General features: G+C 41.6%; 1 protein-coding gene across 2 annotated transcripts; it reads right to left on the reverse strand.

Annotated features, from left to right (window-relative positions):
- Positions 1 to 105: 105 nt before the first annotated feature.
- LOC148045457 (SUN domain-containing protein 3-like) lies at positions 106 to 23,895 on the reverse strand. 2 transcript variants are annotated; one of them, XM_087716146.1, is made up of 13 exons: positions 23,534 to 23,889; positions 22,506 to 22,603; positions 22,020 to 22,109; positions 20,799 to 20,883; positions 17,724 to 17,794; positions 16,264 to 16,319; positions 14,554 to 14,594; positions 12,310 to 12,466; positions 10,350 to 10,434; positions 4,975 to 5,084; positions 3,260 to 3,427; positions 1,677 to 1,766; positions 106 to 808 (listed from the first exon to the last, which is right to left on the reverse strand). In XM_087716146.1, exons 1-13 carry the CDS (start codon positions 23,656 to 23,658, stop codon positions 650 to 652), a joined length of 1,335 nt encoding a protein of 444 aa, XP_087572272.1. In that variant the 5' UTR covers positions 23,659 to 23,889; the 3' UTR covers positions 106 to 649. The 2 variants fall into 2 exon arrangements, with proteins under 2 accessions (XP_087572272.1, XP_087572273.1); XM_087716147.1 differs by lacking the exon at positions 1,677 to 1,766 and having other exon boundaries at positions 23,534 to 23,895.
- Positions 23,896 to 24,810: the final 915 nt, after the last annotated feature.

Here is a 24,810-nt window from a genome sequence, read left to right on the forward strand (position 1 = left end):
CCATTTATCCGCACAGAATATAAAGAACAGTGAACTGCTGAGAGAAGATTCCCCATCTCTCCTCCATTACAGGCAGACCATAAGAAGCATACCTAGGCCACATGATTAGTTCATTGGGACTTTACTTGTAAATGATACACATAGGACTTTGTTGCTAGTTATGTCCATTTGGGAGACACCATTGATCAGCTAAACATCTGTCATGAAATAAGTATTCCTCCTTCCATCAAGCCCATCAGAGGAGAAACATTCTAGAATTAAGCTCCGGCTGATAACTCTCAGAATATATTTCAATGTCATATTCCAACAGAGGTTCTCTTGTTCTCTCTCTGTCTTTTTCTCACACAGTGTATTTGCCTCTATGCTATAATCTGGACTGAAATATTTATTGGGAGATCACCTCCAGTCATCTCATCTTTTTGAGAGATTGGACAGAATCAAAAGTATTCATACAACTCAGATTAGTTTAACAACTCCATGCCTTTGTGTTAATCTAACTGAATTTTCAACTGAAATCTGTTAGTCAAATAACTCAACATCATTAGTATGTCCTCGTATTTTCTTTCCCATTCTCCCCTGGGAAAAGCTAGAGCAAGTTCTAGGTGCTCTTTACATTGCTCAGTATAAATGTTCATATGCCTGTTTTTCTTTATTTATCTTGGGAGATTTCATCCACTTTCTTGCCCAAAAGGTTTATATTGGCCATCCTTCCATGCACCCTGACTCGATAAATGCAGGTGTACTCTGGATTTCCCCAGTTGCTCTGCACTTTGATTTTTACATACTGGAACGCCTTCTCTTGTTCATTCTGAAACGTAGAGCAGGGAAACATAATAACATAATAAAACATAATAAAAAGCAATAGAGATGAAGTCATCATCTTGAATGGCTCTATCTCAGTTTAATAGAAGAGTACAAAGCCTGTATATCTGCAGACCCATTTCCCAAACACTGGTATACTGTAACTGCTTTGGGATTGTTACTCATCAGAAAGAAGATTGGTGGTTTTTTTACAACTATGTCCCATTAGCTCCCATCAGTACAGGTAGTCCTCAATTTATAACCCCAATTGAGCCCAAAAGTTATGTTGCTGTGTGAGAAATTTGTTAAGTGAGTTTTGCCCCATTTTACAATTTTTCTTGGCACAGTTGTTAAGTGAATCACAGCTGTTAAATTAGCAACAGGGTTATTAAATGAATCTGGTTTCCCCATTGACTGTGCTTGTCAGAAGGTCGCAAAAGTTGATCATGTGACCCCAGGACGCTGCAACCATCATAAATGTGAATCAGGTGTCAAGCGTGCAAATGTAAATCCCGTGACCATGAGGATGCTGTAATGGTCATAAGTATGAAAAGTGGTCATGTCACTTTTCAGTGACATTGTAACTTTGAATGGTCATTAAGCGAACTGTTGTAAGTCGAGGACTATCTGCAGAGTAAATTGCCACAGATTATCTAAACTACATTCCCTCAGTTGGGGCTCTGGTTTTCCAGCTCTAGCCTAATCCACTCTTTAAAATACTGAATTAAAAGTTGTCTGATTTTTAGGAGATGGGGCAGAACTTGGAGGTTCTTTCAAAACAGCTCAATCTGACACAGCCTCTTCAGTTTTACCTCTATTCTACTGCTCTCATTTTTAGTTCTACCTCTACCCCACTTCTCTCATTTCTAGTTTACCTTCAGTTGGAATGTCTGAATTAATTCTTTCTCAGTATCATACATGAATGTTCCCAGCAGGATCTCCTCTTTTGTTTCATCATTTAGCCCCTAAAATTAAAGGGAGGGAATCAGCGTAGAAGATTCGAAAAGAGTTGAATGCTGCAGTGACCCTGAAGGACAACCTAGAAACAGTTCTTGGCCTGGTCAATGCAGAAATAAAACAAGGAAGTCTTCAGTCTTGTCAGGCAGGCAATCTCTTAATGGTGAGGGGAATTATCTTATATGAAATGGGCAGAGAGCTATGGAGAGTAGCTTGATAAGTACACTTTTCACCCTGACTATCGTCAGGGGCTTTTGAGACTTTGTTTTTAACATTACGTTAACATACCTATGTTAGGGCTTATGTCAGAAAGCCATGTTGCTGATTTTCAGCAATTCTGGCATACTGACCTGGAAATTGATTTAATCAAGAAAAGCTGGAAGTAGCAGGCAAAAGTCTTGTCCATTTCATCCTCCTCCTACATGTTGTATTCCAAGTCACTATTCTGTATAGAGGTTGTAGTGAAGGCAGAAAATATCCCCGATAGTCACCTTATGGAAGTATCCCATGGAGTAGATCATGGAGATGGCGAACCTTTTCGGCACCGAGTGCCCAAACCGGAACGTGCATGTGCATGCATGCGTACAAACCTGAAGACCAGCTGGCCGGTGTGCATGCGTGCGCCGGCCAGCTGGTTTTCAAGTTTCCGGCATGTGTATGCACACCAGTCAGCTGGTCTTTGGGTTTCTGGTGCTCTGGTGCACATGAACAGCAGCTAGCAATGGCACACATGCCCACAGAGAAGGCTCTGCGTGCCACCTTTGGCACGCGTGCCATAGGTTTGCTATCACAGGAATAGGCAAAGGGACAATCTTTAAATGAATTCATATGGGAAGCAGTGAAGAAACTGGTAGTCATTTTCTGAGTTAAAGACACCAGGGAAGGTGAGGCCATACCATTGGATAACAGAAATTGATAGACTACTTAGGGTGGAAGCTGGTAATGGGGAAGACACTATTGCTTGTCTTAGAATCCTACAGTTGGAATGGCCATTTAGCCCATTACTCCAAATATTACTAGCTTATCCAGCCTCTACTGATAGGTTGCCAGTCCAAACTCTAGAGAAGTTGGCAATGTATCATGTGCTAATCCGTTCACAAGGAACTTGTCAAAGGGAACAATAGTTTGCATATCCAAAATTAATGTATTAATTAATGTTTTGATTAAATTTGTATCCTATTTTTATTTGTTACACTTTAAGGCAGGTACATAATGCTCCCATCCCCCATTTTCCCCCAAGAACCCTGGGAGATGAATTGGCCTGAGAGAGAATGACTGGCCTCAAAGTCATTCTGCTGGCTTTTGTACTAAAGCGAGGATTAGAACTCAGAGCCATGATTTCTAATCCTTCACCTTAACCCTTATACCAAAATGGCTCCATATCATATATCAGCTCAAGGTTTAGTATATACTTAGTAGCCTTAGTACTTCCTAAATCAGAGTTCTTTTAATGCACCTTAGAGGAAAGGTATAAGATAAGTTAAAACAGTATTGTACTCACATAAACCAAGAAATCTTTTAAGGCACTTGTGATTCCTTCCGAAAAAGCTATTGCTTTAGAGATGTGCTGAACTGTAATGGCTGTGAGTTGAACTTTTTCAGGCAGTTTAATTACTACTTGGCCATCAGATCCTGAGAATGCCCAGCAGTTTCCAGGGTTAACATCCGGCTACAAACAGGAGACAATTTACATAAATAAAGTGCTCAACAGATGCAGTCTGAATTCAGGTCCTGCAGATTGATTTTATGTGAGAGTAAAATAACAACTGGGGTTTCTCCAGGAGTGCGGTGAATTTTTTTGTGAATGTGTGACAAAATTGACCTCTTAGCTGTGTTTTCTCTGGCTTATTTAGAGGTCAGATACATCAGCAAAGTAAACTGGGTAAATAGTGCTCTGTAATTAAACCAGGATAATATCTCAACAAGTGTGAATTTTCAATCCGGAAAATGTAATTCTTCCCCCATTTCTCCCATTTGAATGAGGCATTCTCTCGTTCTCATTCTCTGTCTGTTTATCTGTCTTTTAATCTCACTGAGGAGATTAGTGAAGGGAATGGGCAAGAAAGGCCCAGGATCTCCAACACTTTTATTTGCATCCCCCTAGAAATGAAGGGAATGGAGAAAAGGTTTACATAAAGTGAGGAAAGTAGAAGGTGAAAAAACAGAGAAAGGGGATGGATGGGATTAAGCCCATTACAGGAATATTCCTGGAAGATTGACAGATTGTTACTAAAAATGGCATGCTCCCAAGCATTTATCACCAGCAGTCAATGCTTCAACGGCATCTAAGTAAATATACAAGGAACCATTTTCTTCCATTCTGAAGTCCAATAATGAAGAATTCTATAGAAATGGGAGAAAATTCTCCTTTTGTTTCTCAATTTCAGAAGGTATAAATAAGGAGAAACAGTGTACACTATAGCAATAGCACGTAGATTTATATACCACTCCACAGTTCTTTACAGCACTCTCTGAGCTGTTTAAAACATTAGCATATTGCCTCCAACAATCTGGGTCTTCATTTTACTGACCTCGGAAGGATGGCTGAATCAACCTTAAGCGGGTCAGGATCGAACTGTTGGCAGTGAGTAGAGTTAACCTGCAATACTGCATTCTAGCCACTGTGTCACCACAGCTCTTGCCATCATTTAAAATATTTTTAAAGGCAGCAACACAAAACTTCACAAACTATTCCAGATATACATTCAGAAACAGCATTCAGAGGAGAAAGGAAACATTTTGCACTTCTCCAGAATATTCTATTTTTGAGCTGGAGAGTTTTATGCATCCCTCACCTTGCACTAAACCAACTAAAATTATATTATTGTAATTTCTGAACTCAGCCTTAATATAATGCAAGGAAATGCAACAGTTGCATTTTCAAGTCAGAACAAAATAAGCCTTGAGGAATTGCAGAAAAAGTTTGCAGAGCCATACATAAACATGTGCATAATGAACATAAAAGACTATACTGGGCTTTCCTTCATTGATTTCATAAAAGTTAAATGAGATCAGATTTTATCAACATTTCAATCTGGAATACAAGATCTCTAAGAAATCGAAGGACTATAGATTGTAGGATAGATTTAAAAGTTAAAGAAAACATTAGTTATGAGATAGAAATTGGATACAGAGGACAGTACTTTTTTTCTAGCATGAGAAATTGTACTATTCCACTGAACTACTTACTTAATAGCAATGATAGAAATACTGCACCTGTAAAATAGTTTCAGGAGGGTTGGCTGAAGAGATAAATGGAAACCAACAGTATTCCTGGTGCAAAAAATCGTAGGTTTTAGATGTCCTGTCTTTATCAATCGTGGCTCCTAGATAGACAGACAGATGATTATGTACTCTCAAGTTGTTTTACATTCCTAGTGAGCCTATACTGTATTTTCTCATGAAGCTAGATGACAGATAGATTTTTTTAAAAGGCTAGAATTAGTACAGAATAAAATACAAAGAGATTTATTATCCAAAATTATATTCATTCTCATGTAATTTTCCAAAATCATTTTCCACATAGTCTCCATGTAGATGGATGATAGACTTTTATAAAGGCTAGAATAAGTACAGAGGAAAATATAAACTTTTCATCAGAAATTACATTCATTTATATATAATTATCCAATAGCAATTCATATTTTGGGGAGTTTAGTGTAGAGAGAGGAAAATCTGTCAAATATGATTTCAAGTCACTTTCTAATTCTTTCCAAATTTCAGTTCTGTTCCATTCTCATACCAGCCTGTTCAATGTGTCTATTTGCGCATATTTCCTTCAAAATATTTATACACTTATTTATTAAACAAATTTATATGGCTGTCCAACCCTTACACAGGCACTCAAGACAGCTTACAACATTAAAATATTACAGTGTTAACAGCCCATTAACTGTCCCTCCCCTGTGGCAGTTACCACAAACTCACATTAACCATTTGGTTGGTTCCATATTACCCAGGGGCCCCCAGGCCTGCTAACAAAACAAAATGGAGGTCAATCTTATTTCTGTTCCAAAGTGAGGGAGTTACTACCGAGTGTCCTTCTCCTTGATCCCACAAGATTGTATTGTATTGTATTTATTTGTCTTGTATGCCGCCCACTCCCGATGGACTCCGGGCGGCTCACAATAGACAAGGGAAGGGGGATAAATAGACAAAGACAACACTTTAAAAACACAACATTCACAATTTCCGTGGGGCTGGATGTTTCACAAGCCCCCCGGCCTGCTGGAGCAGCCAGGACTTGGTGGCTTTGCGGAAGGCCGGGAGGGTAGTAAGGGTCCGGATCTCCACGGGGAGGTCATTCCAGAGGGCTGGAGCTGCAACAGAGAAGGCTCTCCCCCGGGGAGTCGCCAGCCGACATTGGCTGGCAGATGGAATCCGGAGGAGACCTAACCTGTGAGATCTTATCGGTCTAAGGGAGGTAATCGGCAGGAGGCGGTCTCTCAGGTACCCAGGTCCGATGCCATGTAGGGCTTTATAGGTTACGACCAGCACCTTTGAAGCAGGTTCGGAGACTAATGGGTAGCCAGTGCAGCTCGCGGAGGATAGGTGTAACGTGGGTGTACCTAGGTGCACCCACAATCGCTCGCGCGGCTGCATTCTGGACTAACTGAAGTCTTCGAACACTCTTTAAGGGCAGCCCCATGTAGAGCGCGTTACAGTACTCCAGTCTTGAGGTCACAAGGGCGTGAGTGACTGTCTGAAGAGCCTCCCGATCCAGGTAGGGTCGCAATTGGTGCACCAGGCGAACCTGGGCAAAGGTCCTCCTGGTCACAGCCAACAGATGGTGTTCTAAAGTCAGCTGAGGATCCAGGAGGACTCCCAACTTGCGGACCCTCTCTGAGGGGCATATAATTTCACCCCCCAGCCTGAGAGATGGAATAGTTGGCCAATCTTTGGGAGGGAACATCAGAAGCCACTCGGTCTTGTCTGGATTGAGTGCCAACTTGTTTGCTCCCATCCAGACCCTAACAGCCTCCTGCCACTGGCACATCGCTTCTACTGCTTCGCTGAGTTGGCACGGGGCGGCCAGATACAGCTGCGTATCGTCCGCGTATTGGTGGTACTTAATCCCATGCTGGCGCATGATCTCACCCAGCGGCTTCATGTAGATGTTAAATAGGAGGGGGGACAGGACCGAGCCCTGCGGCACCCCATAGTTGAGGGGCCTTGGGGTCGACCTCTGCCCTCCGACCAACACCGACTGTGACCTGTCCGAGAGGTAGGAAGAGAACCACCGAAGAACGGTGCCTCCCACTCTCACCTCTCGCAACCGTCACAGAAGGATACCATGGTCGATGGTATTGAAGGCCGCTGAGAGGTCAAGGAGCACAAGGATAGAGGGGTGACCCCTATCCCTGGCTCGCCAGAGATCATTGATCAGTGCGACCAAAGCAGGAGTTTCCGTGCTGTAACCAGGCCTGAAACCCAACTGATAGGAATCTAGATAATTGGTTTCATCCAAGGACCGTCGGAGTTGAGAGGCCACCACTTTCTCAACAACCTTCCCAACAAAAGGAAGGTTGGAGATTGGACGATAGTTGCTCAAAATGGCTGGGTCCAGAGACGGTTTCTTCAGGAGGGGTCTCACCACCGCATCCTTTAGGAGGAGCAGGAAAATTCCCTCCCGGAGAGAGGTGTTAACAATCGTCCGGATCCAGCCGCGTGTCACCTCCCTGCTGGTCGAGACCAGCCAGGAGGGGCATGGGTCCAGTATACAAGTGGAGGCACTCACCGCTCCCATGGCCTTGTCCACTTCCTCAGGAGAAGCAAGTTGAAACTCAATCCATAAAGTATGCTCAAGACCTTCCCCTGGTACCTTGGCTGGTACCGTGCAATTGGAGTCCAGCTCTGTTCGAATCCGAGCGACTTTATCCGTTAAATACTGAACAAATTCCTCAGCTCTACCTTGTAAAGGGTCATCCGCATCCCTCCCTTTCAAGAGGGAGCGGGTTATTCTAAACAAGGCGGCTGGGCGCGATTCAGCGGATGCAATAAGGGCGGCAAAATGCGAGCATTTTGCCGCCCGTATTGCCACGAGATAGGCTCTGATAAAGGCTCTCATCAGTGCTCGGTCTGACTCAGATTTACTGGCCCTCCAGCGGCGCTCTAGGCATCTCTTTTGGCACTTCATCTCCCGGGGTTCCTCGGTGAACCAAGGGGCCCTCCTGGATCCGCTGCCTCGGAGAGGTCGCAAAGGCGCAATCCGGTTTAGAGCCCCCGCCGCCGCTGTATTCCAGGCAGCGACTAAGGACTCCACCGGGTTGTGGACGATAGTGTCAGGTATTTCTCCAAGCGCTGTCTGAAATCCCATAGGGTCCATCAGGTGCCTGGGGCGGAACCACCTAATCGGTTCCCCCTCCCTACAGTGGGGGATTGGTTTCCAAAAGTCAAGCCTCAGTAGGAAGTGATCAGACCATGACAAGGGCAAGGTTTTAATGCCCTTCAACTCTAGATCACATCTCCACTGCTCCGAAAGGAATACAAGGTTAAGCTTGTGACCCGCTGAATGAGTTGAACCCCGAATTACTTGGGTCAAGTCCATGGCTGTCATGGAAGCCATGAACTCCTGCACCCCGTCAGAGCGTTCGCCAAATGTAGGCAGGTTGAAATCCCCCAGAACCATAAGCCTGGGGAACTCTACCGCCAACTCAGCTACTGACTCGAGGAGCGAGGGGAGGGCTGTTGCAACGCTGTTGGGAGGTAGGTATGTTAGCAACAAACCCACTTGACCACCAAGGTCCAACTTCATCAACAGGGACTCACACCCGACAAGCTCCGAAGCAGGGATCCTACGAGGGACTAAAGACCTTTGGACGATGACAGCCACTCCCCCACCCCTTTCTTGGGGTCACGGCTGATGAAGCACCTGAAAACCTTCTGGGCACATTTCAGTGAGGGGGACTCCTCCCTCCGGGCCCAGCCAGGTTTCAGTAATACATGCCAGGTCTGCCCCCTCGTCTAAAATTAGGTCCCGGACAAGGGGAGCTTTGTGAACCACAGACCTGGCATTTAGCAACAACAGCCTGAGACCAGGGCCCTGACAGTTCTCGCCATCTGGCCCTGAAGTGGAACTAGCAGGGCCGGAAGAAGGGATCTCTGTGACGTAGTGAACCCTCCTTCCCCGGTAATGGCTAGCCCTAAAGTTCCCGTCATACCTGCCTCTCCCCACAGTGACCGTAATGCTCTGGCCCACCCCCACACCCCATATCCCCTCCCACAGCCTCCGCACCATCCAGCAGGCGATTCTTGTCACTCATTCCAGGACGGGAGGTAGGCCTGGGCCCCCTACCACTTCTGCAAAGCACTCAGTGGAGGAGGCACCAGGATGCACTCTCAATCCTCACACACATACACAGCCACTCATCCATGCATTCCCTACGTAAGTCAATTAAAACACAAAAAATACAACAATAATGAAGTTAAAAAGTGGGTACAATCATCAACCAGGCATACCATTCACACCACATAGAAAAGAAAAATTGCGCAGCTGTTAGAGAATGTGCAAGTTCGGATAAAGTTTGTAGGTGGGTTCGCAAAAAGTCCAGTCCGGTGGGATTCGCAAAGATATAAAGGGGGAAGAGGATTTCGTCTTCTCTCTTCCTTGCGTGATGGATGGTATAAATGATATTGGGATGGAGGGGTCCAAAAAGTTCCAAGGGGGCTGAGATGGAATCCCTTGACATCGACGGGTGGCAATGGTCGTACCAACTGGGACCAGATCACAAGTCCAATGTCCAGCAACCGTGAGCAGGGAGCGGAGAATAAAGCCCTGTATGAGTAAAAGCAAACCGAGGGCCAGGGAAGAAAAGGAGAGGCCGCACCATAGAAAAGGCCTAGGGGGTGGACTAAAGGGCTATGGCAACGGCCGCAAGGCCAACTGGCCAGATCCTATATCAAACCAACCACCCCTCTATAAAGCCAGCCCACAGAGTCCAAAAAGATTCTCAAAGAAACGGGGGCACAGATGACGAAGAATGCCAGGAGCGTCCAGTGACGTGATCCGCCGGAGCAGAGGAGGGGGGGCGCCTAAAGAGACTACGGCAGCTGAGGAATAGGCCAGCTGCCTTATCTCGTCCAGCGCCGTTCGAGTCACCCACCTCCTTCAATAACTGTAGTCCTCCGGAAAACAGATAGGCACCAGGGCTCCTCCCAAACGGCAAGGATCTACCTCCCTAATAGATGTAGCCTGCAACACACTTTGTCTTCCCACTCGGGTAGGCCAGGAAGATGTAACTAAGGAGAGACTGTCCTTGAAGGGATTTAAATGTGATATCCAGCACCTTGAGTTGCACCCAGAAACAGATTGATAAGTTCCCTCAAAAGAAGTGATACATGCACAAATCTTGTCTTGTGCAAAACTATGTGAGCCATTGAATTATGAATCAACTGAAGCTTCCAGATATTTCTCAAGGGCAGACCCATGTAAAGCACATTAGAGTAGTCTGAATGGGTGGTGAATACAGCATGGGTGACAGCGAAGTGGGCATGTTGGTCCAGGCCTGGGTGTAACTGATGCACAACATAACTGATGTAACAGTTATGCAAAGGCTCTCCTGGTCATGAGTTCCATCTTATCAGGGCATTACCTATTGACTTTTGAGCCCAGTCAGCCATCTGTATGTCATCTTCAAAAATCTTCTTAAAAGCCAAATTGAGTACATCAAGCATTTCCTGTGAAAGAGAAGAAAAATGCACCATGTGAGTGGTTTTTACAACTATCAGTTACATATATTAGACAGTATTAAATGGCACCATAGACTTGGTATCAACTGCTAGCAACAGACTCAGGAATATGAACAATGAAGCATCATGTCCAAACAAGCCAAGACTTGCTAATTTAGGAAATGGTTTATTCCCCAGGTTTTCTGAGTAAAGATAGGAAAGAAATGTCCCCAAATGAATAGCTCATAAAGGAATGTTAACTGGTATCTACAATAATATTTATTTTAAATCAAATTTTAGCTAAGGAGAAGTGGCTGCTGGTGCTTAAAACAGCGTGTACCATGATTGTATTAGATAGTATTTAGATGTCTTCATATATGATTTAGTACATGGAAAGATGGTTACGAAACATGCACTATAGCCAGCCCTGGGACACAATTGAAAGCTCTACTTAAAATATCCTTCCTGCTTTCTCTAGGAAATGACTCATTTGATCTCTTCAAATCTTTCAGACCACTACAAGACATTTCATTTTGAGAGCTCTAACATTGGCACTTTGAGGCCAATGTCAAAAAACAAAACTTTATGTCAGTGCGGAAATCTCAGTGCAATGTCTACATTTTGCATATGAAGGCTGGGACTTCTGCAGAGAAGAAAAGTAGGTAGAAAGGAGAGGTGATTTAATAATTCTTAGGATCATCAATCCAGACAGACAGACTATCTCACATAGCAGGTTGGAGATCTACAAATTCCCTTTGAATTTTTGGTAAATGGTAATCCCATAATTTTACTATGGGATTTACTATAGTAATTTACTATGGGATTTACTAATTTTACTATAATTCTACTATTTTATGTATTTATTATTAAATTTCTATACCACCCAAAACAATAATTGCTCGATAAAGACTTAAAACTTACTAGAGCACCCTTTATTATAAGTATCACTATCATGAGCAGTGGGAAACCTATGTCTAAGGGTTGTCCAAACTTTTCCAGCCCAGATCCAGTAGTCCTACTATTTGCCTCATGTTACTATACACTTGGAACATCCTTTGCCAAGCAGATAAAGTAACACCCATCATACAGAATCCTTGTTAAAGACATTTAAGCACATAAAAGAGCTAACTGTACACCATGCAAGCCTATTTAGTCCTTTCATAGAATAACAGAGATAGAAGGGACCTTGGAAGTCCTCTAGTCCAACTTCCTGCTCAAGAGCAGGTGACACTATACTATTTCAGAGAAATGGCTGTCCAGTCTCTTCTTAAAAGCCTCCAGCAATGGGGCCGCAAAACTGAAAGCAAACCATTCCACTGGTTGATTGTTCTCACTATTAGGAAATTTCTCCTTAGTTCTAGATTGTTTCTTCCCTTGTTTAGTTTCCACCCATTGCTTCTTGTTCTACCCTCAGGTGCTTTGGAGAATAGCTTGACTCACTCTTCTTTGTGGCAGCCCCTCAAATATTGGAACACTGCTTTCATGTCATCCCTAATCTTTCTTTTCATTATACCCAATTCTCGTAACCATTCTCTGTATGTTTGAACATCATTCTTGTTGCTCTTCTATGCACCCTTTTTCAACACTTTGTTGATATTGTGGTGACCAAAACTGGATGCAATAAGGGACACTAGTGCCCAATATGAAATTATAACATACCCTTTGCAGCAGGAAAGAAACCCTCACTGTGGTTTAATGTTTTCCCTACTGTATTTTTAAACATATTTGGTACTCTTGAGGCTGGGCATGACAACTAAAAGACTTCAGTTTTGTAAAAGAAAAAGAAAAAGAAATTTTATGATAGCAATAGATGTGCAAAAGAAAATGATAATCCGGAAAGAATAGGAAACCAGAGAATTTCTGAGGTTAGTTTCAGCTTCCTACTTTCTTCTCTCCTGGAAAGTCACTTTCCTCAACGATTTGCTTTGTGGACTGTAGAATGCCTTTCCTGATGCTGCCGATCTCAGAATGCATTTGATCCATCTCTTTTTTAAGGCCCTGAATTTCATGGAATTGTTCTTCAAGCAGATGTTGTGATTTCCTTGGAATAAAAGGGGGGGGGAATGGGTGTGAAAAACTGTTAAATGGATACAAACCATTCTATTGTTGTTTCCATCTAGTTTTGCCTGGATCTTTGCAGTAGACTAATGTAATACATGTAGTCCTTGATGTACAACAGTTCATTTAGTAATAGTTCGAAATTACAGTGGCACTGAAAAAAAGTGATTTATGACTACTTTTCATACTTACGACCATTGTGGCATCCCTATGGTCACGTGATCAAAATTCACATGCTTGGCAACTAATTCATATTTATGATGGTCGCAGTGTCGCAGTGTTACGTGATCACCTTTTTGTAACTTTTGACAAGCAAAGTCAACAGGGAAGCCAGATTCATTTAATAACCATGCTACCAACTTAACAAGGGCAGAGTTTCTCTTAACAAGTGTAGCAAGATAGTCATAGAAAATTTGCTTAACAAATGTGTCTCATTTAGCAACAAAAAATTGGGCTCAATTGTGGTGGTAAGTTGAGTACTGCCTGTAATCGTAACTGTTTTCCAGACCATTCCTGGGCCTGCAATACACCAGGTAATTATTGTGGGTACATAAGCCTGGACATGAAGGCAATTTCCCTGATCTGAAGGATGTTAGATTCAGGAAAGGATATATTAAGCATGCCTGACCCCAATACCCTAAACCAGGGGTGTCAAACTCGATTTCATTGAGGGCCGCCTTAGGGTTGAGTTTGACTTCGGAGGGAAGGTGGATGTGGCCATGGTGGGCATAGCCAGCTCAACATCACTTGTGTGGTGGCCCAGGCGGGGCTGAGAGGATCCACTTTTGCTTGTAGTTTGTTTTACTAGCAGCCTGCCAGCAAAAACAGAAGTTGGGGTGGCCTGCCTACCTCCTGGGCTCCATTTTTTGCTCTGACAGCCTCCTGCAGCCCTCTTTTCAGTGAAAAGGGCCACCATGCATGACCCTCCCTAGCTCCGTTTGCTTTGGCAGAGGCACCACGGGCCAATCCTTCACTATTTCCAGGGCGGCCCCACAGGCCAGATCTAAGCATCCCGTGGACCAGATGTGGCCCATCGGCCTTGAGTTTGACACTCCTGCCCTAAACATACATAGTCAGGAATGAATCTTACTAAATCCAGTGGAACCTACTTCCACAGAAAGGTACATAGAATTGCAGCTTTAATATTTTATCCTGGGGTGAGAAAGAATGTTTCTCTATAGTCTCTAACCAAAAGCAAATGCATACTTATTCAGAGAAGTCTTCCAATGTGTTTTCAATCTTAAGATTGCCTCCAAAGGGATTGGTATAGACCAGGGGTTTTCAAACTTGGCAACTTTAAGACTGTGGACTTCAACTCCCAGAATTCCTCACTTAGCCATGCTGGCTGGGGAAATCTGGGAGTTGAAATCCAAAAAGTCTTAAAATTGCCAAGTTTGGAGTCTCCTGGTCAGAGGTGGGTTGCTGCCAGTTTGGCCGAGATTGGCCGAACCAGTAGTAGTGGTGGGGGGAGGCTGCACCTACCCGCCGGACGCTTCTGTGCATGTGCAGAAGCAGCGTGTGGGCGGGAGTGCGCCCAAACCAGTAGTAAAAAAATTAGCAACCAACCTCTGCTCCTGGTGTAGGCTGAGAATGGGATTGGAGAACTTATTGTTTTAACCCTAATGTATATGTGGTCATGAGGGTTGGTCTAAATTCCTAGACCAAAGCATGACTGGCTGGGGAATTCTGGGAGTTGAAGTCCACAGGTCTGAAAAGTTGCCAAGACCTACAGGAGCCCTGTCTTAGATGGCTCCTGTAGGTCTAAGCCTGGCTGGGGTGATGCTGCATTTCAATAAGCCACATTCCCCAAGATTTGTACACTTCCTCTCCTGTATAAGCCCTTATACCATGACTTTTCTTCCATATCTTAGATTTGAAGGGGGAGATGTTTTGATTTATTGGATGACCATCTCCAGACATTTTTTTTAAAGCTTAGGTACATTCTTGTTTTTACTGTTGTATTTTGTAAATTTCCCAGAGTCATGATAGATTGAAACAGCTTATAAATTTGATTAATGAGTAAAGTCTTTTTCTTTTAAGATATTTTGGAGGGATGTGGAATAGCCTTACCAGAGTTCATTCAGCTCAGTTTCATACACTTTTGTAAGTTCCTGTTGGAAGAAAAACAAGAGATATGATTCACCTTTAATATAAACAGTCAAACAACTTATAACATGTGGACCCAACCATAATTAACTGTAATTAATCTATGACCAATTGTAGAATGAATATATATATATATATATATATATATATATATATATATATATATATATATATATATATATATATATATATATATATATATATATATATATATATATATATATATATATATATATATATATATACACTTCTTGACTGAAGTTCAATTCCATACCTACCCAGCCAGAATTACAATCTTATCATACTGATTACAGAGAGTCTTCATTTAGTGATTGCCTCAGATAGTGAAAATTCACAATTACAAAGATGATGAAAAAGTAACTTTGGGACCAATACCCACATTTATCTTTGCAACATCATTTAGTTACATGTCCGCATTGCCTTGTGCTTATCCCATGCCCCTTGGTACAGCCAATGTTTTTTATTTTATTTATGCTTGCTTGTTTGTATCCCACTTTCCATTTTTTAAAAAAAAATAATCCATTGTGGTAAACATATCCAACATCCCTTCTTCCTCTGATTTTCCCCACAACAATGTGACGTGAGTTAGGCTGGGAGTGTGCGACTGGCCCAATGTCACCCAGCTGGCTTTCATGGTTAAAGCAGGATTAGAACTCACAGTCTCCTGTTTCTAAGCCAGCACTTTAATCGCTATACCAAACTCAACCAAGTTGTCACTTCCTGAGCTGCTTGTTTGTGTGGCAGTGCTTCCTCCAAAACTGCTGAGAACAATTTAACAGGCTCAGATGTGTAACTTTAATTAGTTGATTACAGTCTGCTGGCAGCTGCAGCCTGGAATTGACAAAATCCTAATCACTTTCACCCTGAAGGCATTTGCCTCCTAAGAAGCTGGCAGCTCCACTCCTTTCAATGTGTATTCCCCATCATGTGCCTACTCACTCTCCAGTGAATGCAAATACAAACATTAATTACCTTCTTTTTAATTATCCCAGTGCCAGAGTGAACATTTCAAGTGGTGGGGAATAGGGGATTAGGGGTATATGATTGGCCTTTTCCCCAGGTTCCCCCAGGTTCTTCCCCTCCCACACTTTCCACACTGTTTGGGCTCACACAGCTGTTTGGTGTTGAATCCTGATGTTGTAAAGCAAGGGAAAGCTGAAGTAAAACAATAGGCAGAATTGTGGTCATGTGATCTTTCATTTAGTGACAGCTTTGCTGAACAACCAACTTGCAGTTTGCCAACTGCAGTCACTAAACAAGGACTAGCTGTTATTGGATAATGCAAAAGTAGAGGAGCCAGGTTTGCTATTTGAGCCATTCTTTTATTTAAAAAAAAAGGAAATCTGGGTTTTAACTGTTACTTCCATGATGGCAGACTATACACAAATTCGCTTGCTGTTTTCCAGATACAGCATTTCTGGTAGCTTCAAAACCCAAGAAAGCAATTGTGAACTCTATTACGATGCCCTCAGATTATCCAGCAAGTGCTTGTTTCCATTGAGAATTGCTACTGAGGAAAGGCTCTTTGTGTGTGGCAGCCATATTGTCTTGAGGCTCACTGCATGCTTCCCAAATTTTCAATGAGATGCCCAAGCTGCCCCCAAACCATTTTGATGACTTCCCTTTCTGTCCATTATGTGGAATGGTATTTACCTTTGATGATAGGCCATCTGATAATCGCAGGTATTGACAAACGCAGTAAACGGTACCTGTAAAAAATAAGCAAAAATGGGAAGAGTTTCTACAATTAACTCTACAAATGCCTTTTATCTTGAAGCTTCATGTCCAAAAAATTGCTAAAGTGTTACAGAGTATTAGAAAAGAAATCTCTAACATGTTATCCTCTTTTCTCAAAACTCTTCAAGAAGTAGATTAATCCTACCTCTACTGAGATTTGTCAACTTTACTGAGCACTGGACACTTTCTCTTTTCCTTCATTTTGAAAAAATAGAAAAGCTTGGAAAACTAGTTTTCTAAACACAGAGTAATATCAAAATCTATATAACAAAAATATCACCACACATAGCCATCTCCCATTACTTGAAGGAGCATTTTAAAACTCACTTTTTCCTACCAATATTTGCCATTCAAACTCCCTTTGTTTACTTCAACCACTTACCCAAATTTGCTCTTATAGAATCTCTTTCAGTAATGGGAGAAAAATCTGTATCTGCTGAGAAAAAGGTGAGTGGTCGTAGGGTGTACAATAACGTGCCCTTGCATGCAGATTGGATACTTCTGCTGTGCGTATTCATCCTGCAAGTATCAGCAGTTGGGCCATGTCTTTGTTGGATCCTGGTTCAGAGGAGGAGGAGTTGGATCTGGGACTGTCCAATAGGGAGGACATAGTCCTCTCTGAACAAGTGGAGAGTCCAGGGGCTGAGGATGAGGCAGTCCCAGGGCTGTCTGGCAGTGGGGGGGGACCAGATGTAGAACAGCTGCAGAGGGCCAACAGAAAAGACAGGCTCCAGACCACCTCTGATGAGGAACAGCTCCCTCACCCACCGATCTGCAGACGAGGAGAGCAGAGTGGAGAGGGGTACAGAGGAGGTCAGCAAGGTTGCTTGTGAGGAAGCAGCCCCACCCTTCAACATAAGGAAAGGTGGTTTAACCAGATGCTTGGGAAGATGTGTGTGTTGGGAACACTTGCTCATTTTGATGTGCTTCTTCCCAGCTTCGCTGGATCCCGTTCCTTGAACTTTGGACTTGGTCTCAGATCTTGGATTTCGGACTCTTGGATTATGTTTTGGTCGCTGGAACTCTGGATTTGTTGGTATTGTTACCTCCCTCTTTCCTTGTGGGTTGGCTGGAACTTAGTTTGTGAATCCAGACTGATGGAAAATTGAGGGCTGGGGTGGAGCTTCACTGGCATCCTTGTTGGGTTGTGTCTCACTGTGATAATGAGTGGTAAACAGACCCTCCTTAACCTCTGCATTGTCCACCTGACTTGGGTTAGAACATGCACTTTTCGGGATAAAGGTTAATTTTATCTCTGGCACATCGGGACTTCTGATATTTAGATCCTCGACATGAGTACCTTTTATGTTCAATCCATCAGAACCTGCCATTATTCAGATGTTTTTCAAATCTCAGGTGGAACAATGAGTACTTACCATAAATGACTGAGACAGCTATGATGAGGAACGTGAAGCATCTCACACAGTATGCCATAGGGTTTTGGTTTCTGAGGAGGAAGGTAGGACCATTAAGTGAAAGTCAATGGATGGAGCAATTCTTAGGAATTGTTAAGGATGAGAATAGGAATCTTGATAATAGCGAAGGTCACCCAAGGGCATTGCTGGTTCCCTCCTGAACCAGAGAGGTTTATTAACAAGTCATTCTAAGGGTTGCTGCTATTTCATGTTTTTCTCTCTCTCCTCTCTTCCTTGCTTGATATCTGCCATAAAACAATGCATGGTGTGATGTCATCAAACAGGGTGTTTCCTTAACCCCCAGTGCCAATGGTATCACATCATACATTATGGCTATGCTAGCAGTTGCATGAGAAAGGGAACAAACACTTAGGAAGTTGTATCTATTGAGTTTAACCAGTTCAGTACTGCTTAAGTTGTTAGTAGCACCCTTAGATTTCAAACAGGGGCCTTTCCTGGACTGGATATGCAGAGATGGAATTGGAAGTTGCCTGCATGTAAAACAGGTCAAGCATCAAATTCTAGGCAATGTTCAAATTAAATTGCTTGAGGCATGGAAAAGCAGAAGAGAGAGGAAAAGAAGAAGAAGAGTTGTTGGAAACCAGCAGGAGGATCAGCAAAAAGACTACTTGTGAGTAAGCAGTACGGGAAGATATAACACAACCCTTGGTTTTCTTCTTGCAAGTAATGGAGGAAGTAAACTGGTTCTTACTTTATTAAGTGAAGGCAAGAGGCTATTGGATTAAATTAGAATAAGATTATCATGCAAAATGAATGGAATGATATGATCTGATATATGATATTGTCAATCCTATAAGGTAGACAAGACTTAAGAAACTGAAGTCATATAAATTCAAATGTTTTACTGTAAAGCTATACTAACAGAATCTTGTAAGTCAATGTGCTTCCCCCCTCTTTCACTTTATCTTCATGTGACCTGGGGAGGGACCTTTCTAAGATGTTTTTCCACATTACTTTCTTGACCTGGGTTGAAGTCCGTTCACCTAACAATTGCCTTTGTGTAGGGGTGGCATTTCTTGTCTTTCAAAGTCATTCTCTCTGCCCTCCACATATTTTGGCTGTTTGACCAATCCAAAATTATCCAGAAAGAAGCAGCCATCTTGATAGGTGGAGAGCAAAAGGTGAAATATGTATCATCTTGCAGACCACCTGATTTTTGTACCGTCATGTGATATTGGGGATATGAAAAGCCAATACATGCACCATAACACATATTTTGTCCTTTGCATATAATCATGGTCTATCATAGATGGATATACATTTTGAATTATTAGGCCATTATTCAATCTACATGCATTTTTAAATCAGTTATCTTGATATGTAGGGTATATCTTTTATGCAGGGTGCTTGTTCTAGGTATATACATAACACTTTAGACTGCAAATGGCCTGTGTATCTCTTTGTTCTGGGTTGAAAGAATTCTCAGATACACTATAGTCCTTAGTCCACCTCAAAACCTTTAGAAACACATTGTTTTCTAGTGCCAATAGCAGCTTACTCTTGCTAAACATAAAAGCTGCAGCAAATGTGGACATCACTATTGTTTCTTGAAATATGTAGTGATAAATCAAATAGTGAGTTTATGATTGTGAATTAAGCCTTTCAGCCTTTAGAGCTCATTATACAGCTTAGGTACCAAGATGCTGCTCAGTAACAGAACTGAGTAGTGACATGATGCGAACAGTTGACCCCAGTCTTATTTCTTCCTCTTTACTATTGATTTTGGTCTGCATTTATCATGAGCCTTTTCTGCTTAGGCTTGGTAGTTAGCAGAGGTATTACCGTTCATTGTCCAGGTACAGTAAATGAAATCCAGGGGATTGCAATAAAGTTGGCGTAAATTAGGAAAAAGTTGAAATGCTAAGCTAAATTACAGGATGTAGAAGAGTTTGCTCTTCTAGGCATCCTGCCTCTGACATTATACTTTAACCAGCCCCTATCAGGGAGAGGGAGGGGAAATAAACCAAGATAGACATAGAATTAGTTCAGAAGCATGTTATGATCACACATTTGAGACATGGAAGAACAGAAGAGAGAGGAAAAGAAAAGAGTTGTTGGAAACCAGTAAGAGGATCAGGAAATAGCACAAGCCTTTTCTTTCTTCCTGCAAGTAATGGAGAAGAGAGGCAGCTTGAGTCCATGCAAAGGGTTCATGAGATCAGTGGGTATTTCAGCTGGGTCTATGACATTTCAACATCGCCAACTCTCCATGGCCAACTCTCCATAGGGCAATTCACTGTGGGACAAGGGTTACTCAAAGAAATGGTGGAATAGAATCATTGAAGAAAGAGTGGAAAATGTGAATGACAAAAATTAAAATATTTATTTATTTTAAATAATAAAATTGAATTCTTAAATTGTCCCATGGCGAGTTGTCCTGTGGTGAGTTGGCCATGGTGAGTTGGCTGTGGCGAGTTTGGTTGCAGCGACTTGGCTGGGGTGGGTTGTCCCAATCACAGATCAGCTAGTGTGGGTAGAACAAGCTTGGCAACTTTCACCACCAAAGAAATTGCTGAGTAAGCTGGCTGGAGAAAGTATGAGGTTTGGAGAATCTGAGAGAAGTAGAGAGGGAGGGACTTAGGACCAGGATGAGAATGGGAGAGGAATTGCAAATGGGACCATGCAGAATCTGTTGCTTTTAGAGTCAAGGAAGGAAGAAAATAAGGATAATTAATTTGTGCATAAAACACACCATTAAAATATAATCATGGAATATTTCATAAAATTACATACATTTTAATATGTAACAAATTTATAAACAAATAAAATAATTTTTAAATATTTAAAATACATAAAGTGTATTAAGACTATTAAAATAAGAAAGGTGTTAGGGTAACACCTCTTTAGCCTATTTAAAGTCTTGCATGTCAAAAGACAACTAATATATATTTCCAACCTCTACTCCACTCAAGGTAGATATTCTGTAATAGAGAAGACTATTAGATGCAAGGTTAGCTGTCTTGATTATGATTTCTTTCCAAAGGAACTGTTGAACATTTTTACATTGCTACTTACCTGGTACAGCAGCAGGATTGAAAAAGTTTTCGAAGAAAGCAGATAATAGAATATATAATAAGGCTGGGAATGCAGCATATGGTTTCTGTGAAACAGAACAATTCACAAAACATTTAAGGAGTTGTTTCTGAAGGTTTATAAAGTAATTGGGAATATACTTGTTTGGTCATTTGATCTGCTGAGGACTGTAAATATGAAGATAAGTTAATACCTTCCTAGCAATAAATAAAGAAATAAAATTGGTAAATTCGCAGTTCAAACTCTTAGCAAATACACCAGTTAGTACTATTTCCGGTATGCACCATGTATGTGGTTGACATGTACAGTATGATTCATTATGTCACAGCATGAGATATAGGATCAACCCCTATTTTAGCAAGTGGTGGAATCTAGTAAACATAATAATAATAAACAAAATTATTCAATGAAGTGGCTTAATCTGAAACACAATAGATTATATGAATATAGCCAATCTCTACTACTGATCTTAGGTTCAATCCAGAGGACATTGGGTCTTCTTAAATGTTACTAAAATCAGAGGAACTTTTAGAGTTAAATGTTCATTTCAATTAGACTTTTTAAGGTTAAGTTTTTCTGGACTGTATAAAAAAAGGGGCTTTAATTTTAAACGTATGATCATGTCCATCAAAACTGTTGGTGGAATTCCTGAAGTGTAATCCTACTCTTTTAAAAAATAATTTTAGCAATATATTTTAAGGCTTTCACACTAGGTTAGAAAATTATTATGTCCGGTCGGCAGTGTTAGAAATGAAAGTTTTCTGAGACTCACTGTCCCTTTCTACATATAGGAAGATTATGTACAGTAGATGAGAAAAATGTATGCAGGTATTCTCAAGTCATTCCTGCATTTAGAGCTTACTATAGGTTTGGATGAACATGTAAGATTTTGTGATACAGAACTGGTATTCCAGAAAAGAATGAATACCACCAGGTGAAACCTCTTGCTACCATCCTTGTGTCAAGTGGATAAGAAAAAACTCCAGAAGAGGTTATATTTGTCAATCTACTTAAATATTATTCCACCTTTCAAAGACAAACCAATATGTGACCATCATGATATTCTAAAATTGGAAGGTTTCTTGGGTGATTAATTTCCATCCCTGGCTAAAGGCCGTCTAGCTTCTGCTTAAATAACTTTAGCTATCAAATGCACCATATTTTCAGGAAAGCTGTAGGTAAGTGGAACTGCTAGATACATACTCAGCGTACTCCTTTCAGATGAAGCTGGGGAATCAGATGAGAAGCTGCTACAGCAACTCTCACCGGCAATGACTTCTCTGGTAAAACCTCCTGCCGAAGAAAACCCATCTCATTATCCAGTCATCACTATCATTCTATATCAATAATTTCTGTATACAGATTGGATTGGCAGCAGCTGCTCCGACTTCCATCTGCATCAGTATATATTTCTACAATCTGTACAGTAGTTTCTTTTCTTTCCTATTCTTATTTCTTGGCCCTCTTGAATAGATCAATTACCAGAGAGAACATATGAGGGGAATTGCAAAATTATGCATTTTGAGGCCAATAGTTAAGAGCTTTCGTGGATCTGTATACACTGCATAGATCTAAACTAGCAAAATGATTCAAGATGCAATCCTGACATATTTTTTCTGGGATTTTTTAAAAATCTCTGGCCTCTAATCATTAGTGGGTATCCAAAGCCTAAGTGTTTCTTAGACTTACGCCCATTTTCTTCTCCCTGATCGTAAATTGAAGTCATCTGGTTAGATGAGGTAGAAGATGTCCTGGGACCACCTCCTGAAGAATTAAGCAGGTACCAGCTGAAAGAAGAAGAGTTACAAATGATCTCCAATGCTCTACAAATATATATGTTGGGGCGCCATTTGTAATTACCGTGAAAAATACTAACCCTTTAGCATTGAGCAATAGCACTTAGACTTATATACTGCTTCATAGTGCTTTACAGCCCTCTCTAAGCAGTTTACAAAGTCAGCATATTGCCTCCAACAGTTTGAGTCTTTATTTTACTGACCTCGGAAGGATGGAAGGCTGAGTTAACCTTGAACCGGTCAAGATCGAACTTCTGGCAGGGAGCAGTGAGTTAGCCTGCAATACTGTGTTCTAACCACTGCGCCACCACGGCTCCTAAATAACACTTTTTTCATGCTTTATAGCTGTAATGTGGAAGCTACCTGAAATACAATGCATTATCCTAACAACGATGTTCCTTAGTGTCCTCACTCCCATCCATTGTGGCAACAAGGCATATTAAAATACTATTTGCTATTCCTAAAAATTGGTTCTAGCCTATGGTTTCCCAAACATGGTGTAACTGTCTTGAAGAAGTGCAGACAGGATCCATGGGAGATGTGTGAAAAACCTTCTAACCCCATTGTTGCATCCATCTTTCCCAAAGTTTCATTGTATTGTTTTTATTATTCATTTGTGTTCATGTGAGTACAGTATTTGGACTATGTAAGGGAGGTGTGTACATTTAAATTATACTTCCCCCCCCAATACATTTTAATTTATTCAAAAAACTAAAAACAAAATCCAAAGGGGTTTTGTCCTTGCAGAAGGGTAGTAAGATAGGGAGAAACCTCACCAGGGAGGGGACGGGGAGGGGGCAGGATGTTGCAGAGGCCTGGTGTTACAGCAGAGAAGGCTCTTCTTCTGGATCCCGTCAAATGGAGTTCCTAGATTGGTTTTTAAGATTTTTACGAAATGTCAAATGCATGCATCCGTCTTACTTGTTTGACTGGGTCTTGCCTGATCCTCTTGTTGCCCTGGGATTGCTACCTTGCTCAGCAGAGTTATCTTGAAAAGCTGGTGCTCCTTGAGCTGGACATCTTCGCACAGAGCGTTTCCCATCCATGACTGAAAGGACAATGTGATTACTGGACGTATTTTGAAAGAACTCTGTTGGTTTCTTCTTCTAACTTATTGTGCTCTCAAAATCTCAATACCAAAAAGTTACATGCACAAAAAAGGACCCTGCTTTCCACATGCATCAAAATAGCCTCCATTCTGTCTTTCCAATGCACTTCTGTGATGTGTGAAGATTAACCGCCTGACCTCCAGTGTGTGATGTCACAATAGGAGGCCTACAGTGAGATAAATATGGTCACCTCATGACATCACAATATGGCATATGATATTATTAGCAAGGAATTTTCTTTCTGTTTATAGCAAATGTATGGTCACACACTATGTATATTCATAGTGGCATTTTTGGTGTTAGCTAAATAGAAACATGAGTCCTTTAATCAAGTTATTTAGGGAAGGGTCAGAAAGGAAGGGTGCATTCTTTGTCTCTATTGCAAAAGTAGGAATTGATTCCTGATTCAGTTCTTGGCCTTGCAGTGGAGATAATGTTTTGCTAAACGGATTAGGGATCTAAAGCAGCTTCCTTTGTTTCCAACTAATCCCTTTGTAAAAAGTTGCTTGTTATCATCATCCTTTTGGCACAATCCAGAGAAAGTATGTGTAGTGAAAAGATCCAACAGTTGCTACATTTTTTTCATATTAAGAGATGATCATACTTTGTGCACCATCGGAAATAGAAGTTGATCCATAAAAACTGATCTCTGTGAATGCCTTTTTCCTTCATTGCAAGGAGCCCTCAGTATGAAATACGAAGACTTAAATCTAAGGAACTTTTTTTTAAAAGTTATTGTCAGGGAAAGAACGAAAACAAATGGTTGAAGTGCTGGATATTTTCACTAGAGGTCAGTCTTACTTCATATTAAACAGCTCATGATCCCTTGTGGATGATCCTTTCAGAGATACCCATTTCCTTATTTAAGCTGAGAAACAGAATGATCTTGGGTGGGCCAAAAAAGGACTGGGGGCAGGAGTGACTTCCAAATTCCTACTTGATTCCCTGTTGATTTTGCTTGTGGGAATCTGACAGGGAGTTCGGAAATCAATCCTCTTCAGCTGACCTGTGAAATTGCCTGCTTGTGGGAAGGGGGAGGACAAAGGAAGCTGCAGACCGTGAGGAAAACTGTACCCCAGCATGTCCACA

Source organism: Thamnophis sirtalis, unplaced genomic scaffold (genome assembly GCF_051295495.1).
Source record: "Thamnophis sirtalis isolate CommonGarterSnake01/CBP01778 unplaced genomic scaffold, rThaSir2_p1.2 scaffold_5, whole genome shotgun sequence".
NCBI classification, from domain to species: domain Eukaryota; kingdom Metazoa; phylum Chordata; class Lepidosauria; order Squamata; family Natricidae; genus Thamnophis; species Thamnophis sirtalis.

Coding starts and splice junctions, on each gene's coding strand:
- LOC148045457 (XM_087716146.1), bottom strand. CDS start 23,658: ATGGATGGGAAACGCTCTGTGCGAAGATGTCCAGCTCAAGGAGCACCA. Junction 17,795..20,798: donor CAATCCTGCTGCTGTACCAG/GTAAGTAGCAAT, acceptor CTTCCTCCTCAG/AAACCAAAACCCTATGGCAT. Junction 5,085..10,349: donor CTGGGCTCAAAAGTCAATAG/GTAATGCCCTGA, acceptor CTGTCTATCTAG/GAGCCACGATTGATAAAGAC.